The 16,130-nt window shown below is 39.9% G+C and overlaps 2 protein-coding genes across 2 annotated transcripts; one reads left to right on the forward strand and one right to left on the reverse strand.

The window, feature by feature from the left end:
- The first annotated feature begins 1,290 nt into the window (after window positions 1-1,290).
- LOC106422101 lies at window positions 1,291-2,787 on the forward strand. The gene is made up of 6 exons (XM_013862930.1): window positions 1,291-1,575; window positions 1,627-1,845; window positions 1,923-2,093; window positions 2,159-2,436; window positions 2,521-2,602; window positions 2,680-2,787. Exons 1-6 carry the CDS (start codon window positions 1,291-1,293, stop codon window positions 2,785-2,787), a joined length of 1,143 nt encoding a protein of 380 aa, XP_013718384.1.
- A 2,046-nt stretch (window positions 2,788-4,833) lies between these two features.
- Window positions 4,834-5,240, reverse strand: LOC106422100. Its single transcript, XM_013862929.1, has 2 exons — window positions 4,992-5,240; window positions 4,834-4,914 (listed from the first exon to the last, which is right to left on the reverse strand). Exons 1-2 carry the CDS (start codon window positions 5,238-5,240, stop codon window positions 4,834-4,836), a joined length of 330 nt encoding a protein of 109 aa, XP_013718383.1.
- Between the last annotated feature and the right edge of the window lie 10,890 nt (window positions 5,241-16,130).

Below are 16,130 nucleotides of genomic sequence, written 5' to 3' on the forward strand. Positions count from 1 at the left end.
CTTTTTTTTGTTTAGTTCGCAGTCAATTATTAGTCCGTTCTCAATCAATTACCTTTTATACATTTTTTAGGGATTCGACTCTCGTTATAGACAGTCATGGCGGAGACCAATTATCTACCCAGAAGAATGTTTGCTCTAGGCCATGAACCCGTCGGCTTGAGAGTGTCACCATACCACAAACCCGGTGCACTTGGCCACATAATAGATTCGTTAGAAGAAGGCGAAATCGAGGTTTTAAAAAGATCTCCTTTTGGGAGATTCCTAGAGCTAGCCGACAAGACGCCATACTCTGGCCATCTAGGTCGATACAAGCTTTCGAGACAGCTGAAAGTTTGCAAGAAATACGAAGCTTGGTTTCTGTTTTCTGAAAACCCAATAAGGTTCTCATCGTCCCCGGTCTTCCGTGTGGGAAATACCCGAAAAAGCCGCAGAAAGAGGCAAAGAAAAAGATCTCTGAACAGCCGTACTATACAACACTTTTCGGCATGTTGAAGGAAGTAACTGCAACATCTGTTATCAGGATGCTCAAGCGCAAGACTATCACCGACCCAGATGCACGGATAAAGTATGCCTGCCTGGCTGTACTCGCATACGTGATACTGCCTACAACACACGTTCCCAAAATATTACTTGAACAAGCCAAAAAAAATCAGAGATTTTGATGAGTTCTTCGCGTACCCGTGGGGTCGGGTATCCTTTGAAATGCTCATGAGTAGCATAAAAGAGAGAGACGAGGTAGCTCTGACTCAAAGCACAATTACCCTGCAAGGCTACGTGCAGTCCCTTCACATGGTCATGACAAAAGCAGTTCCAGCTTTAACAGAGTTAGTTCGTCAAGATTCACCAACGGATGCTGCGGGTGACGATGATGGTGACTTCACTTTCCCCCCCCCCCCCCCCCCCCCCCCCCCCCAAGAATGGTATAAAACTCATGCCAGGACTCTGGATACTGCAGACAATGTAAACGGCTCCAACTCATCAACATTTTCTTGTCTTTTCTTTGCTAGCTGCAATGATATTTCGTGTAACCGGATAACAAAGTTCATGGTCACATATCCAAAAAACTAGCCGGCCACAAATGTGTCTAGTTTCTATAGGGGTCATACCCCCAAGCAATTAGCCGCCCCCAATAGTGTAGTCTATTTATAACCTCATACCTCAAGACTCTCATTTGATGATTTATTTTTTTGTAGGTTCGTGTGACTTCGATTATCCAGCCAGACACTGACTTCGAGATCAACGAAGACTGCTTTTTTTTCCGATGATGAAGACGATGACAGCGTAGACAAAATGGTGAGCCTCATCAGAGACGGTGCCCACTTTACAAAGAAGTTGTTCATAGGGGGAGCTACCTCTGCTGACGTAGAGCGCATGAGAGAGGAGGCTGAGGCTGAAGCACTAGCAAAAAAGAAAAAGAAGAGGAAAACCCCCTGCCAAACGATACCAACACCAACACAAGCGCCCGTTGATGCAGAGCTCATTGCCTCACTTGTACAAGCTAAGATCAAAAGGCAAATTGATAGGGTCGAAGGCAAGGTCGATGACCTACGGGAATCATTTGATCAGTTGCAAGAGGTCGTGAAAAAACGCATTTCCGAAAACTAAGCCCAACTGCTTGTTCTTCAGAACGGCTTTAAGACGATACTAGACTCCATTGCATCTTTATCCTCTCAGTCTCATTCGCGCTCAGTGGAAGACAACCCAATGGCTGACGCACCCGTAGCCGACTCCAATGGTCAGCCACAAACGAGACAGCCTAATCCTAATGGTCTAGCAGAGGCGACAGAGTACATAAACTTTGTTGTAGCGAGTGTCCAGAATACTCACGGAGACACAACCGCAGGGGTATAAGCGTTGTTACCAATATATTTTAAGCAAATTTTACCTCAAATTTTAACCCACTCTTCTGTCTGTCATCGCAGGGATCACGTACTCAGACCACCATCCCCGAGCCGCAACGCGCCACATCCCGTGGTTATGCTGATATGGTCAATGAGGACACAAATATCAACCAAAAGACATCGGGAGAAGACGATGCCAATGGCCAGGGGCATGTTGAAGAGCAAAACGTTGCGAGGCTGAATCTTCTGCGAGTAAATACTTTTCTGCCAGATTTTTTTATACTTCTCAGCCATCCTTTTCTCTTGGATTGACGCAGGATTTTCAGCTATCAGAAGCTGAATCAGGAGACGAACGCGTGTCTGCAGAAGACGACGAGCCCAACGTGGACAACGAAGCTCCACCGATTGTTACAGAAGACCATCAGCCTGACGCCGCCATACCAATTCGGAAAAGCACCCGTCTGAAGGCAGTCACGAAGTCATTGGTTGGTGTGTACGAATGTGACAATCTTATTCAAAATAGGTTCCGGGAAGCACAACTTGGTGCCATCAGCTGGCTACATGTAGTAATATCCGTTCACCGTCAAACCTATTTGTACAAGTCAACAATCGCGTGCTACCGTTTTAAGTAGCCGGCCAACTTCCGAACCAAAACTAAACCATTTTCTCCTGTCTTCAGGTCTATTACTATAGGTGGCATTTCAGTCAGCAACAAAGGCATCATAGATATCGCTGACAGGAGCCGAGCACCCTCGTTCAAGGTATATACCTACACAACGCAATGAGCTTGATACACACCATGTTTTTCTAATTCTCACGTACATAATGTGTTTCGCAGATGATCGATGTACTGATGCATCACTCTCATGTTGTCACCTCACACCAGCCAAATCCTCGTGACAGTTGCTGCTTTCCGGACTCCAAGTTTGTCTCCATCCTCTCCTAGAACTACTCGAGATTTATCAAATCTCCCCAGAAAGAGGACTTTGTATTCACCCCCAACGTTTTAGAAACTCTTCGTGACCCCGAGTCTCAAACTTTCGAGTCATTGCATTTCTATCTACCATTCAACTTCGACAAGAATTATTGGGTTGGTATTTGCGTTGACTCCACTACATGGACCTTGATTGTCCTCGACAGCAACGCATCGCTGAGAAGTGATTCGGTCATGGCAAAAGAACTGGCGCCAATTTGTCAGATGTTCCCTTACCTCCTGAAGCAAGCCGGCTGAAACATGTGTTCAAAGGACCTCAAGGCACTGGCGGTGGAGAGGCCAAGAAACATCCCTCAAAACATCAAGACAACGGACTCTGGCGTCACAACCACACTGCTTATGCAAGCTCACGCTGCTGCTGGCATAGAGGTATGCAAATCTCTGACTTCAGATGTGTTGGACCATGAGGCAAAAACGCTGGCTGTTATGCTCTACGAAGAAAACGTAGGGCCAATCTGAGTATCCAGCCTATTGTCAAATTATCTCTGTGCTATGGATGTATAATAAACGTTTTTGTTGTTTTCTATGTATTGCGTTATGTAAGTCCGTCTGTACGTATGTTCTCATGTATCTTATATCCCAACTTCATTATGATCTATGCAATTTTTTTTACGGATTCTTACTGTCTTACACTTACTTTCATACACAATACAAATACTCCAACATGTAACCAGCTAAATATAGTGTTATCATCTTATCCACTCACTCCATAACATCTTTTAACATATGGATGACGCGTATCACATGCACACCTTGTTGATATCGACACTTCTATATTAACCACACGTTTTAGATCTTGCTCATTCAAGCCATGGAAGTCTTTTCTCCTTATACGCTCAGCTCAAACCGTGTTCATTCCAAAAAATGTTGTCTTTGCGGCTACCCATCGTTGATCAAGAAGTCGTGGACCGACAAGAATCCATGCCGATTGTTCTTGGGCTGCGCGCGATACCAGGTTCGCTCCCATTTACTCTTTTTCTTGCAAACTTCTCGATCGTATACTTTGTTTGATTGTTTGCCGTTACTTAGCAGGAGGTAGATGGCTGTAATTTCTTTGAATGGTATGATTTAGAAGAAGTTAGAGGGTGGCCTAAGAGGTCTTTGATAGAAGCTCGTGACGAAATTAGGGCGAAAGATTTAGAGATTAGACGGCTAACCAACATTATAGCTAAGCTGCGTAGGGAGCTTGATAACCACCGCCTCGCCGAAGCTAGAACAAATCAGCTGGACGTCGTCCATAGCCGTCACAACAGCCAGAACGATGACGATCATGAACCCAACATCAGTGTGAGTGAAAGACTTATTTGTCGCCTCTCCTTGAACTAGTAGCTAACTATGTTTTTTTCCACAAGACCTAATTATGTGATATATGTGTAATCGCATGATTCCTCCTTTGTTACGTAAACATTAGATCAATTATCACCTTGCTTGAACGTCTTTTGTCTTAGTATGTAATCAAACCAATTATGTGCTCTAAACATGAATCTTATCAATTATCCGTTTATTTATTCATTTAACCATCTACTTATAAAAATATCCTGCTAATCCAAGCATAATGATGATGAACATTATCATAGTGTTCGATGATTGTGTATACCAGTTATCCGTCCATTTTTTCACGTAACATTTTCCATGTTAAAATAGCCGGCTAATTGTAAACGCTATGAAGATGAAAATTTTTATCAAAGTGATCTTGACCATTTCTACAATAACAAATTATACGGCTACATATAGATGTGGCCTAATGTTATTATTAGCTTAGCCGTATAACCTCAATCCAAACTAAATAACCAACAATATTTAAAGGGGAAATGCTTTATTTATGATAACAATATGAATTCATATAACATTCACAACCATGGACTTACACACTTATTTATACTGTCTACTCCTAACAGCAATCTAAACCAAATGTGTATCGTAAACCCAAGGCAACCACCAGACGATGCATACAACCCCCCTCGTACAGCAACCCCCTTCTTCTTACTTAGTACTTTTTTATATTGCTTGCTTGCATGTTGCACGATTATGCTCTAGCCCCTTGCAACGGCTGCAATACCTTCTGGGTATCTTCTTCATCTGCATCCAATAGCATATATTTTAGTAAAAGCAATAACATTTCTACTATTCAAATTCATAGCAGCTGCTGCTTTTACCTTAACTTCTCCACGCGAGAAGAATCTCTTCTTTCTTGGTCTCCCTGGTGGTCGTCTCGTAGCTGGTGGGTTGAGAGTAATTGAAGCAACATCATCAGCCAACCTATGACCGCTGCCCAACTCAACAGGCGGTAAAACATGTTCTGCATACGCTGCCTTCAGATAATTGATAGTGTACAGATCACCAACTAATCCCTCCACCTTAACGTTAGCTTTCAACGCCGTCGCAATTGCATGGGAACATGGCATGCTGAGCTTTTGGAATTCAAAGCACGTGCACGACTTTTCTGTTAAACTGACGACAAACAACCCTCCTTTCTAGTCCTGGACTTCATACTCATCATTATCCACCTTCCTTACGTCATATCCACCACATGTCTCAAAGTTCGCAGCAAGCAAACTGCTAACCTTTGGTGTCAAACCAGCTTCCACATCTTTGATAGCATCACGTCGCGATGTGAACCAGCTCATTATCTTCTTTCGTATGAACTCCACCAACGGGATAACCGGATACTCCCTTGCGTCCCTAAGGACCGAATTCCAAGACTCAGCCAGATTGCTTGTCATGATGTTGTAGCGCTCGCCAAGGAAATGGGATCTGGTCCAATGTTCAACACCTATGTCAACGAGGTAGTCAGCACACTGTTTATTGATGGACCGAATCTCACTGTAGACCGTGTAAAACTCCCCCATTCTAAAAGCTCTCGCTACCTTCGAAACGAGATAACCGAGTTGCCTCTCCTTAAACAGAGTCTTGATGTTCCTCTTCAGATGGATGATGCATGCGCAATGACCAGCTAGCGGATACACCTACAAAGATTAATTTCACAGCAGTGGTAAGTGCAAATTTAACCGAATAACAATTTAGATATCCGCAGATTAAAATTTATGTACGTACAATAAACAACATAACCGTATAACACGATTACACCATACCTTGCTCAATCCTTGGTAAATTGAGGCATGTCTGTCTGATACAAACACAACACCATCTTGGTTAGGAACGAATGATGACAACTTATTGAAAAACCACTCCCACGACTTGTCATTCTCCCCATCCACTATAGCAAAGGCTAGTGGGAAGATTTGATAGTTCTCATCTTGCCCAGAAGCGGTTAAGAGACAGCCAGCATACTTCCCTCTCAGATGTGTACCATCTATAACCACAACCTTCCGCATATGCTGAAAACCCTTCACGCATGCACCCATAGCTAGGAAAATATATTTGAAGCGGTACCCAACATCCTCTACATATTCGGTATGTATATGGCCAAGGGTCCCTGGATTAGCCGCAACCAGCCTCTGTAGATAGTTGGGAAGACTTTGGTAAGAAGCACCACAAGATCCCTTTGCGATGTCCACAGCCACCTCACGCGAACGCCAAGCCTTCCAGTATGAGATGATGACAGCATGGTCTCCCCTCATAACCTGTCTGATCTCTCTTGGGCGCGGACCCACACCAGTTCCACTGAACTGCTGTCTCAACATCTCCCCAACGACGCTCGATGTTGCTTGTCTCTGGTACCCAGATCGCTCATCAACACTACAACTATGTTCACTGCCAATCTTACAGACCTCATACATACTTGAGCCCTTAACTAGCACCGCATAAACTCGCCAAGTACATGTCTGACCAATACACTCGAGCACCATAACAGAAGGTGCTGATTTTGAACTACGGTAGACGAATTTGTTCTTCATAGCGTACAAAGCCATGTGCTGCTTGAATGCATATCTAGTCTCAAAAGTCTTGCCAATGAAAAGGTCTTTATTACCAGATCCTACATATCCTGCACATTGGTGTCATGTTAATTAATTTTTGCATTACTATGGATAGAAATTGCACAGCTTATCATGAACTCCATCAAATATGCTTATACTTATACATAAACAACTAGCCGGAAATACAGATTAAATAGCCGGTTAAATAACACAATCCAATATCATTTAGCAACATTCTTCATTTCATAACTTACGAATGGAACATAACATTCTACATCCATCAGCCGTACATAACCGTAAAACAAACTGACATAACCGGATACATATTACATGACCAAAATCAAACAACACCACGATTTTTCTCTGAAAAATCAAACAGTCTAACCGTTCTTCATAACACTTAGCCGCACACATTTGGGGTTTTTAGACGGCTAATATATCACACGTAAAATGCTAACAAACCCATTCCGTTGGAAAACACTACCTTAAAAGGAAACACACTTAGCCGATTAATACTACAAATAACCCATATTGCATTAGCAGTCGATAGCGATTAAATAACTTTAGTTAAACCCACCATCAGCTCCACTTTCATCAGACGAGGAGTTTGGGTTCTTAGGTGTCACATCTTGGGGTCCGGGGGCTCCCATACCACCGCAGTCAATGGTGAGTCCGAGCTTAGCTGTAACGACCACAGTGGTCTGGTCCTGACATTTTTCACTAACTGACATTCCACTCCCAGACGCTACAACGGGTTGAGGGGGTTGAGGCACTTGGCTACCTTCGCCCCTTGATGTTGCATACCAAAACCGGGGTGATATTATTCATTTTGTCACATGTGCAGTAGTTAAATCAAAAAGGAGATAACGTATTGTCTCATTACCCAAGAATTTATCAAACGCTGCGAGCAACTCATTACCAGGCTCTGGTGCAGCGTTAGCACCTCTGTGAGTCTCATCCGGCACAGAAACAGGCGGAGGGACCTCCATCTCCAAATCTGGACACGATCCAGTAGAGGAAGCATCATTTTCTTCGTGAGCTGCTGCAACCCCTCCATCACCTACAAGGCATATTGTCTCGGTTGTGCGTCTTTCACCCTCCACTACAGCCCGATTTGGTTCCACGCCATCAGGGAGAACAAGGTCATCACCCATCAGACCCTCCCAAAAATCCATCGGCGTCTCCATTGTCCATCGCCGGACGATTTGGCCCTCATTTTGATTCAGGGTTGCCGCTTCAGGAAGAGCCGGAGCTTGTTGTGTAAGTGGCAACGCCCCTACCAAATCATTATATATTAACCGGTTAAGTTAAAACGTGGACTCCAGATTTAATCATAGCCGGATAATATGTAAAACCTAACATGCCGCTAAAAAGTGCAAATGGACTTCATCTTCTGTTAATGCCTCCGTCTCAGACGGGGCTGTAGGTGGCTGGATCAGGGGCAATTGCGATGGATCTTGATTAGGTGCATGATCATTGCCCCCACCTATGTAATGTAAACAACACACATATTAACCGGTTAATAAGAAATGTAGCCGATAAGCGAGACAGAATAGCCGGATATAGCCAAGCTTTTACAGAACCAGTACAACTGCAAACTACCAAATCAATCCTGTACCTGTTTGTGCATCAGTCATGTTTTCATCGTCGTCTTCCACCAATATCACCTCGCGAGCAACAGATTCGTAGCGCCGGTCAGCTTGTTCCTGGAGTGTGTCGGCCAAGTCCATCTCAAGATCAACCCTATGCAGGACCATCATCTCCTGCTCATTAAAAATTTCCTCCAAGATAGATATGTTGCATGTCATCCTTCTCCCAACCACGAGCCCTGCAAAAAAAACACGCCACATGTCTCTTAGAAAAATGAACAAAAACAATCATGCAAAACAAAAGGCCAACAATATAAATGTATGTACACTTACTTTGATACTCTCTTCTCGCACACTCGTCTTGACTACCGTCAACAACAAACCGCTTTCGGCCAATAACGAAGTTGTCCCTTCGGTTGAAATGGAATCTAGCGATCTCTCAGCTCCGATTGTCACAACAAGCACGAGCTCGGTGAATCACTCCCTTACACTGAGCATGACTGGTATGTCAGCAGTTGTGGTGACGCTAATCGGCAGAGATCGCCTCCCTAGTGGCCCGAGAATCCATGCCGGAAACTGGTAAGACAGTAGGACAGGAGTCCCTTGCCCCACCACGTATCTCATCCTCTCTACGTTAAGCAAAGATTTGTACGTTTCATTGTGTCTTATCATCGCCCCAAACCCAAAGTCAGTAGGATCAGCATTAAAATTCCAAGCGCCGTCGCCTTCCTTGAGCCACTCTCCACGCTAAAGCCTTACAAGCTTCCCCATCTGAAAAGATATTTTTCTCTTAAATAAAGTGTAATGACAAAGCAAACGACCGCATGCAAAAAGAATGTTCAGATAAATAATGTTTCTAAGATATACATGTTAAGACTGACATGCATCCATCATAAATGCAAACATTATCGGCGGAAACAACAGAAGATACGACATAAATACTAATAATTGACCTGATTATTACTTCCCAAACTGGAGTGATGAAGAGAACCTTAAAATGCCATTAAAGACGATTTTTTTCTAAGAAATTGATAGTTATGATTTGTGTTTCACCCACGGACCAACACTTGTTATATAGAGCAAAACAAATACACACGTCGGTACAGTTTACTCAGCATGCATACCGTTTTGTTACCCGTGTTAAACAGGCGAAAAGTTTTATATTTTCTATGTGCAGTGAGTGGTCAATTTTTTATGCTAATTTTTGATAGAAACCTAGACAATTATAAACGGTCCGATATATATATAGATTTTGTAATCATTACTTGCATGTCTTCATTGCAAAACTCCTCCGCTTCTCTACGTAAAAGAAAGAGATGAGCAATATGGGCACCATCATCTTTTCGCCCCTTCAGAAGCTGGGCCTTGAGTTTGGACAGTCTAATCTTCCATCCCCGCAAATTTCCCATTTTTTGTGTATTTATGGTGCAAATCGCTCTAGATTGAATATAAGTTTCTTCATTATAAATTGGGCTTTATTAGTCTATTTTGAATTGGGTTATCTATAATATTTTTCATTATCTAGTGGGTTTTATACTCAAAGTTTTATTAAGTAACTTTTGATCACTTTTTACCAATCAATTTTATAGGGTCCAGCCCACGTTCACATTAATGTTTATTCCAGAAACTGCATTGATAAAAAAAGACAACAAAATGCTCTCAACAGAACCAAAAAGACGATTGAGTGATAGATCCACTAACGACACAACTTCTCCGATCTATAGACAGTAATATCCTCTCACTTTTCGTTTAGATTATATAGATTTTGTAGTTCTATCTTTTACAAATATCAAACATCAATACATATAAATTTGTTTCAGTTTAGCAATGTTTGAATGTCGAATCTAAATCTTCTGTGATAAAAACGATGAGGTCGAGATGCTTGTCGACTTTACATGTTCCGATTTGTTCAACGGAGTCATAAGAGGCACATGAAGACAACAAAAGGTTAAATCTAATTTCATGTCTTTTTGTTTGATAAATAATTAACCGTTAATCTGATTTCTCAAGAACTAACTATCAATCTTTTTTTTGTTCTAATTTGTTTTGCATGTGACATAAGATTATGACTTCAGTTTAATCGATGAGATTGAAATGATTTGAAGTGTCCGAATAAGATCTTGTTGAAATTGATTGAGAAAGCACTGGAAAAAAAAGCTAAATGACGTTCCACCATCGAAAGATTTAAACATACCAAAACTTAAAAGGTTTGTATTCTAGAATCAATATTGTATTGACAATTTTTAATTTACTTAAACATACCATAACAATGTTTTAGAGTTAGTGAGTTGACTTAATTATACATACAATTCATGTGCAGGTTATGCAGTTAATGGTTTAGAGACAGAGCTTTATTCATCTGAAGGACATGGGACAGAGACATAACGGCAAAGCAATACGAACTCAAGTACGTGCATTTTAGTAATTGTAGTAATTAGGTTTGGACCTAAAACTGGTAGTTAGGAAAAGAAAAAACGGAGGTTGTTTGATGAATGTTGATTGAACTATACGTTTTTCTATTTTAGAGATTCGAAAATTAGTTATTGACAAATTTTATTAGAGATAAAGCTGGCATCTGACTTCTCAAACATTTTATTAGAGATTTGCAGTTCTCCTGTCATTTTAATCATTTAGTACTCTAGATGTTAGGTAGGCTTATATATAAAAATATTTTGTTTACACTGAAATTAGTATAAGTTTATATATGTACCTCTAATCCTCTCAAATTTAGCAAACCTCAACAGCACACGAACCATTCCATCTTCTTGGTTGCAGGCAGAATGGAGATTGTCGGCTAAGTTGCCCCAGATGCAACATGGTAAACGCAAATCACTATGGCCCGAGCCAAGAACAGGTTAGTTGTAATTTCATTCAAGTGTAAGGAATTATCTTTGTTTTAAAATGACAGCAAACTTACTTGATGTCGCTTAGGATGGACTAGTTTTTTACGTTGCTTCCCCTAGTACACTGAATGGTTTTGACCTCACCACAATCCAAAACCTCCCATCACATCTGACAGAAAAAAACTTTGTAAAGGTTAGTATCGATAGCATGTCGTTAATGCCGGTCACTTTTTCATTCGAAGCACTCGAGGTTTTGATTTGCATTTTAAAAGCCATTTGTTTGTTTGACGGTGTGAGTTTGATTAGGAAGAGACGTTGTTATTTATAATAGGAAGAGGCGATAGGGAGAGGCGTTTATGTTTTTGGAAAAACTTGTGGCATACTGGTGACCATTCTGAAAACATGAGGAATGAATATAAAAGGAACATAAATGAATAAACATAAATGAATAAAATTGCAGGAATGAAAAGGAACGATTGTTCCTTCTCAAATTTAACAAGGAATACTTTTGTTCTTTATTTCTCTACAAAGAAAGAAATGGTAGGGAATGAGAAGAAAAATTTATTCATTGTAAATGGTGATATTTTTTAGGAACGTTAGGGAATACATTATTACTCGTCGTTCCCTAGTCACCATTCATACCCTAATTCTCACGAGATTTTCTAGTTAATATTAGTAAATTCAGTTACCAAGCAATATCTATATTGATTGAATTATTTGAACCTTGATTGTAGCGAAATCGTATCATCTTCTTTATCTATAGTTTGTTTTACATTTATTATAGGAATCAAATAGCGAATATTATGTTGTTAAAATTATGAATACTCGCCATAATATAGGAGTACATCAATTTATTTAAAATTGAACACATAAATTAGAGAATGAGTTCAAGAATATACTTCTCGAATAGATTTGGTATCCAAGCTATATAAATTAGTGGTTGTTTAAAAGATAAATAGAATTTTTAATAAATATTTTAGATAACTTTATTTATATAATTACACTAATTGTAAAATTGTGAATATATTGTAGTACCTTTTGTTCAAATTCAATTTTCATATGTTTGGCTTGATTAAAGTGTCACCATTATGTCAATACTGTCCATAAGTATACATTGCATTTTGATAAACGAATATTTGAAAGAATATATAGGTAGGTGGAATGAATTATCTTAATAAGCATTCAAACATTGATTTTTGTGAGTTATACGTTATTTTTATAGTTTTAGAGTTATTGTGTTATGGAATAGGGTTTGTTTAGAGTTTTAACACCAAAACTTTTTTTATTCCAGGGTATAGGGTTTGATTATGAAGATGATTTCGATGGGCTATACATTTCTTTTCTGATTGGCTTTAAAAATGCTAGAGCTTACTCGGAACTGGGCCTAGATTGCTTAGCTGGAAATTGATGTCGTAATGGATGATAGGTCATAAAGACAGAAAATTATGATTGGTTGAAAAATATTGACGATATTTATTTTTTTTAAAGGAAAAAATTGCAATGGCAAATGCTTGTAAATAAACTGAAAAATCAAGAGCATAATCCTATTAGGGATTTTGCTTTAATAGTATAGATTATATACTTAAGTTATCGTGGGCCAAACCCAAAACCTTATTAATAAGAAGAGTGCACACATGAACATGATGTTACGTACGTTATCATATATTTATATCATATATATTATATAATATTAAATATAAAACCCCAATGTATTTGTAATTATGATCCAGATTGCTTAGGTGTGTGACCATGTATGATCATAAAATATTAGTAATAAATTTTCAATCATAAACTATAAAAGGTTTCTAGCAAAGCATTATAATTACCTAATATTATATGACGGTCGAATCTCGACGTTACGACTTTAACTAGAGTAAATACAACAGATTTTAGGACATTCCCAACAACTGATACCCATGAAATTTGAAAACCATCGACACTAAGATATGACTAACCACGTGTGATGTGCCCCAGTCCATGGATCAGTACATGGAACCAGCTCCGCATAGAGATCAGGACGTTCTGAACAATTCAACCGAGGTTCATCCATCCAATTGTACCGATCAGACTGACCGAGCCGTGTACCGGATCGACCCGCGTACGTCCGGAATGGAGCTAAGGCTGGAACCACGTCCAGACAACCGAGCTGACCATTCCAGAGCTCGTCTTTCCCGACCTTCTCGACATTCTAAGGATAATAGTCAAGCCAGACTTAGCTTGGGTCGTGAAGAACCTGAAGACAGACATGGATTCTCACCCGGCAGACCATCCAGACAGTCTCGCAGGAGTCCCTATCGTTACCGCCGTGCATCTATCAGGTTCAGATGAACCTGGACAGTAGCCGAAGGGTTTCTTTGACCAGAACGTGAACCGAAGGGTCATCTTTGACCAATCTCCATGGAAGACTGAGTATTTGACTCATTAATAATATTCTAGTCAATGTTTCTATTTTCTATGCCTTTTTTCCTACAATTCTCTTTAATTCTCTTTGAGTACAAGTAGTATAAATATGTAATCTCTTTCATGAATAAAATCAGTTTAAGTTTGAGTTTATTTTCGTTTTCTTCTTTTCTCTGAGTGAGAGAGAGAGTTCTTTAGCTAGTTCATTGGTGTGAACCGGCTTGTTGATTTGGTGATCAGCCAATTCATCTTTGTGTGTTGTTTGGTGGTTAGCCAACGCATTACATTCTTTCTTAGGTGGTTAACCTTAGATCGTGGGTATATCAAGAGCCATTCTGCATCTCTTGACGATCTTTTCATTCCATCTCAGTTCCAGAAGTGCTATTTTCCTTCTCGGATTATATCCAACACCCAGCTAAAGTGATCATTTATATCTTAGGGTTCTTCAAGTGGTATCAGAGCCACTCAACCGGTACTTGTCTGTTCATTTTCTCATCTTTCCATTTTCTTCTTCCATCTTCTACCTTTCATCTTCTTTTCTTTATATAAAAAAAAGAGAGCTCTACGAAAAGCCAAGAGATCATCCCACCTGAAGCTAAAGAAAGACAGATTTGAGGGCAAATATTTTTAAAGGAGGAGGGAATGATGCGCCCCGAATTAGCAGCATAAACAAATCAAGAAGACTTGGCTTATGCGTTTGAGATCAAACGAGATGGGCTTGAAGTATACTGAAAATGTGTTTATGAATATGTTTCAGCCAAAAGAAAGAAGGGCCCAACAAGAAAATACAAGTCATGGTCGAATAATATATCAATCGGACAGTAATTCAGAGACCGTCGACCGTGTGGAAGCACGAGACCAGCCGAAGAGTTTTACGACTACAATCCTTCAATTTTGGTCAAGTCAAGACATTTATGATTTTGGTCGAATCAAAGTCTTTGGTCAAGTCTTCCTTGTTTTTATAAGTTGTTAATTTCTATGTTTGACTAGTCTTTTGTATTCCAACCTTTTGTATGCTTTGTCTATTATATAAAAGCCATTTGATCAATGAAATAAAATAAAGTTTGAGTGATTATTTTTGGAACCTTGAGAGTGATTTTCACTTTTCTTTCAATGATGTGTAATATCCATTGATCAAATCGATTTGTCCTGGTGCGTCATATCCAGGGAATCATCCTCTTTGTCGTCTAGGGGCGTCATATCCTAGGACATTGAGTTGGGAATATCAACAGCCTTCCGCAACTGTTGTGCGACCCTTCGATCCACCATTTCTCCTTATTGCTGGACTTGTGCGTCATATCAAGCAGCATCTGGAGTTGGGAATATCAACAGCCTTCCGCAACTATTGTGCGACCCTTCGATCCACCATTTCTCCTTATTGATGGACTTGTGCGTCATATCAAGCAGCATCTGGAGTTGGGAATATCAACAGCCTTCCGCAATTGTTGTGCGACCCTTCAATCCACCATTTCTCATTTGATCCGTTTGAGATCATATTTCAAAGTCCGGCTGAGTGATATTTCCCTATTTAGGGCGTATCAATTTGGTATCAGAGCCACTTTTGATGGTTTGTTTTCATTTCATCTTTTCATCTTCTCATCTCTCCACAAATTTCTTTTATTATTTCTTGTTGGATCCAGGTTGTTCCTTTACTCCCATGTGATCGCCAGTTTATAAAAAAAACAATAAAAAAAAGAGTAAAATTTTTGGCTTGAATCACTTCTGAAGAGAAATCCAGGGAGAGTGGTGGAAGAGAAACCCAGTCTTAGGACAGTTAAGGCGGATCCGTATAAAAATCTCTTCATCTTCGTTCTCTTTTCTTTTACCCATAAAAAGTTATTTTGGTTTTTGATTGTTGATTTTTGACTGCCTATCATTCCTTTGAACAAGTGAAAAGAACTCTGAGTGATCACCTAAAAATCGTGAGCAAAACACTTTGAGAGTGTGAAGATTTTTAATTGCTAACACTTTGGTTAAGTGTTTTTCAGGATGTTTGGACTTCACAAGAAATCAAATCAGGCTTCAAAACCACAACAAGACGTTTTTTATCCTTTTTAAACCGTGTTTGAAAAAGAGAAATTGATTTTTGGAGATAAGAAACAGTTTGTTTCTAATGGGTTTGATTTTGTGCAGAAACAAAGAAACCAAAGGAAAAGACAAAACATGTTAGATGATGATGAGAAGAGGGTCAGAAATGGTGATCGTCCCTTCACCAAAGCCAAGAGAAGCAACTATGATATGCTTGATCGGAACGAGCTTCAGACTTATGCAAGTTTGGAGAAGATGTTGCATAAGGCAATTTTTGCTATTCAGCAACTCAAAAAGAAGGGAAACACAAACACTTCTTCTGCACCAAAACAACATAATCTCAGACGAGGTAATCTTTCTTCTCTTTCAAATTCCACTTTGAAAACTAATGAGATCTCTTTTGATAAAAGCAAAGCTGTGAAAACCACAAGCAAAGCTCATTCTACCATGTGCTTCAAATGCCATATGATCGGTCATTATGCTAACAAGTACCAAAACCATAAACCGTTGGTGACTTTGGAGAATGACAAAGTTGAAACCGAGCCAGAAAAGGAAGA

Source organism: Brassica napus, chromosome C9 (genome assembly GCF_020379485.1).
Source record: "Brassica napus cultivar Da-Ae chromosome C9, Da-Ae, whole genome shotgun sequence".
NCBI classification, from domain to species: domain Eukaryota; kingdom Viridiplantae; phylum Streptophyta; class Magnoliopsida; order Brassicales; family Brassicaceae; genus Brassica; species Brassica napus.

Bases quoted from the DNA above. Each gene is read 5' to 3' on its own strand.
- LOC106422100 (XM_013862929.1), bottom strand. From the start codon at position 5,240: ATGCCATGTTCCCATGCAATTGCGACGGCGTTGAAAGCTAACGTTAAG. The intron at 4,915-4,991 runs GTAAAAGCAGCA...TATTGGATGCAG, and splicing joins TCTCGCGTGGAGAAGTTAAG to ATGAAGAAGATACCCAGAAG.
- LOC106422101 (XM_013862930.1), top strand. From the start codon at position 1,291: ATGGTGAGCCTCATCAGAGACGGTGCCCACTTTACAAAGAAGTTGTTC. The intron at 1,846-1,922 runs GTATAAGCGTTG...CTGTCATCGCAG, and splicing joins ACGGAGACACAACCGCAGGG to GGATCACGTACTCAGACCAC. The intron at 2,094-2,158 runs GTAAATACTTTT...GGATTGACGCAG, and splicing joins CGAGGCTGAATCTTCTGCGA to GATTTTCAGCTATCAGAAGC.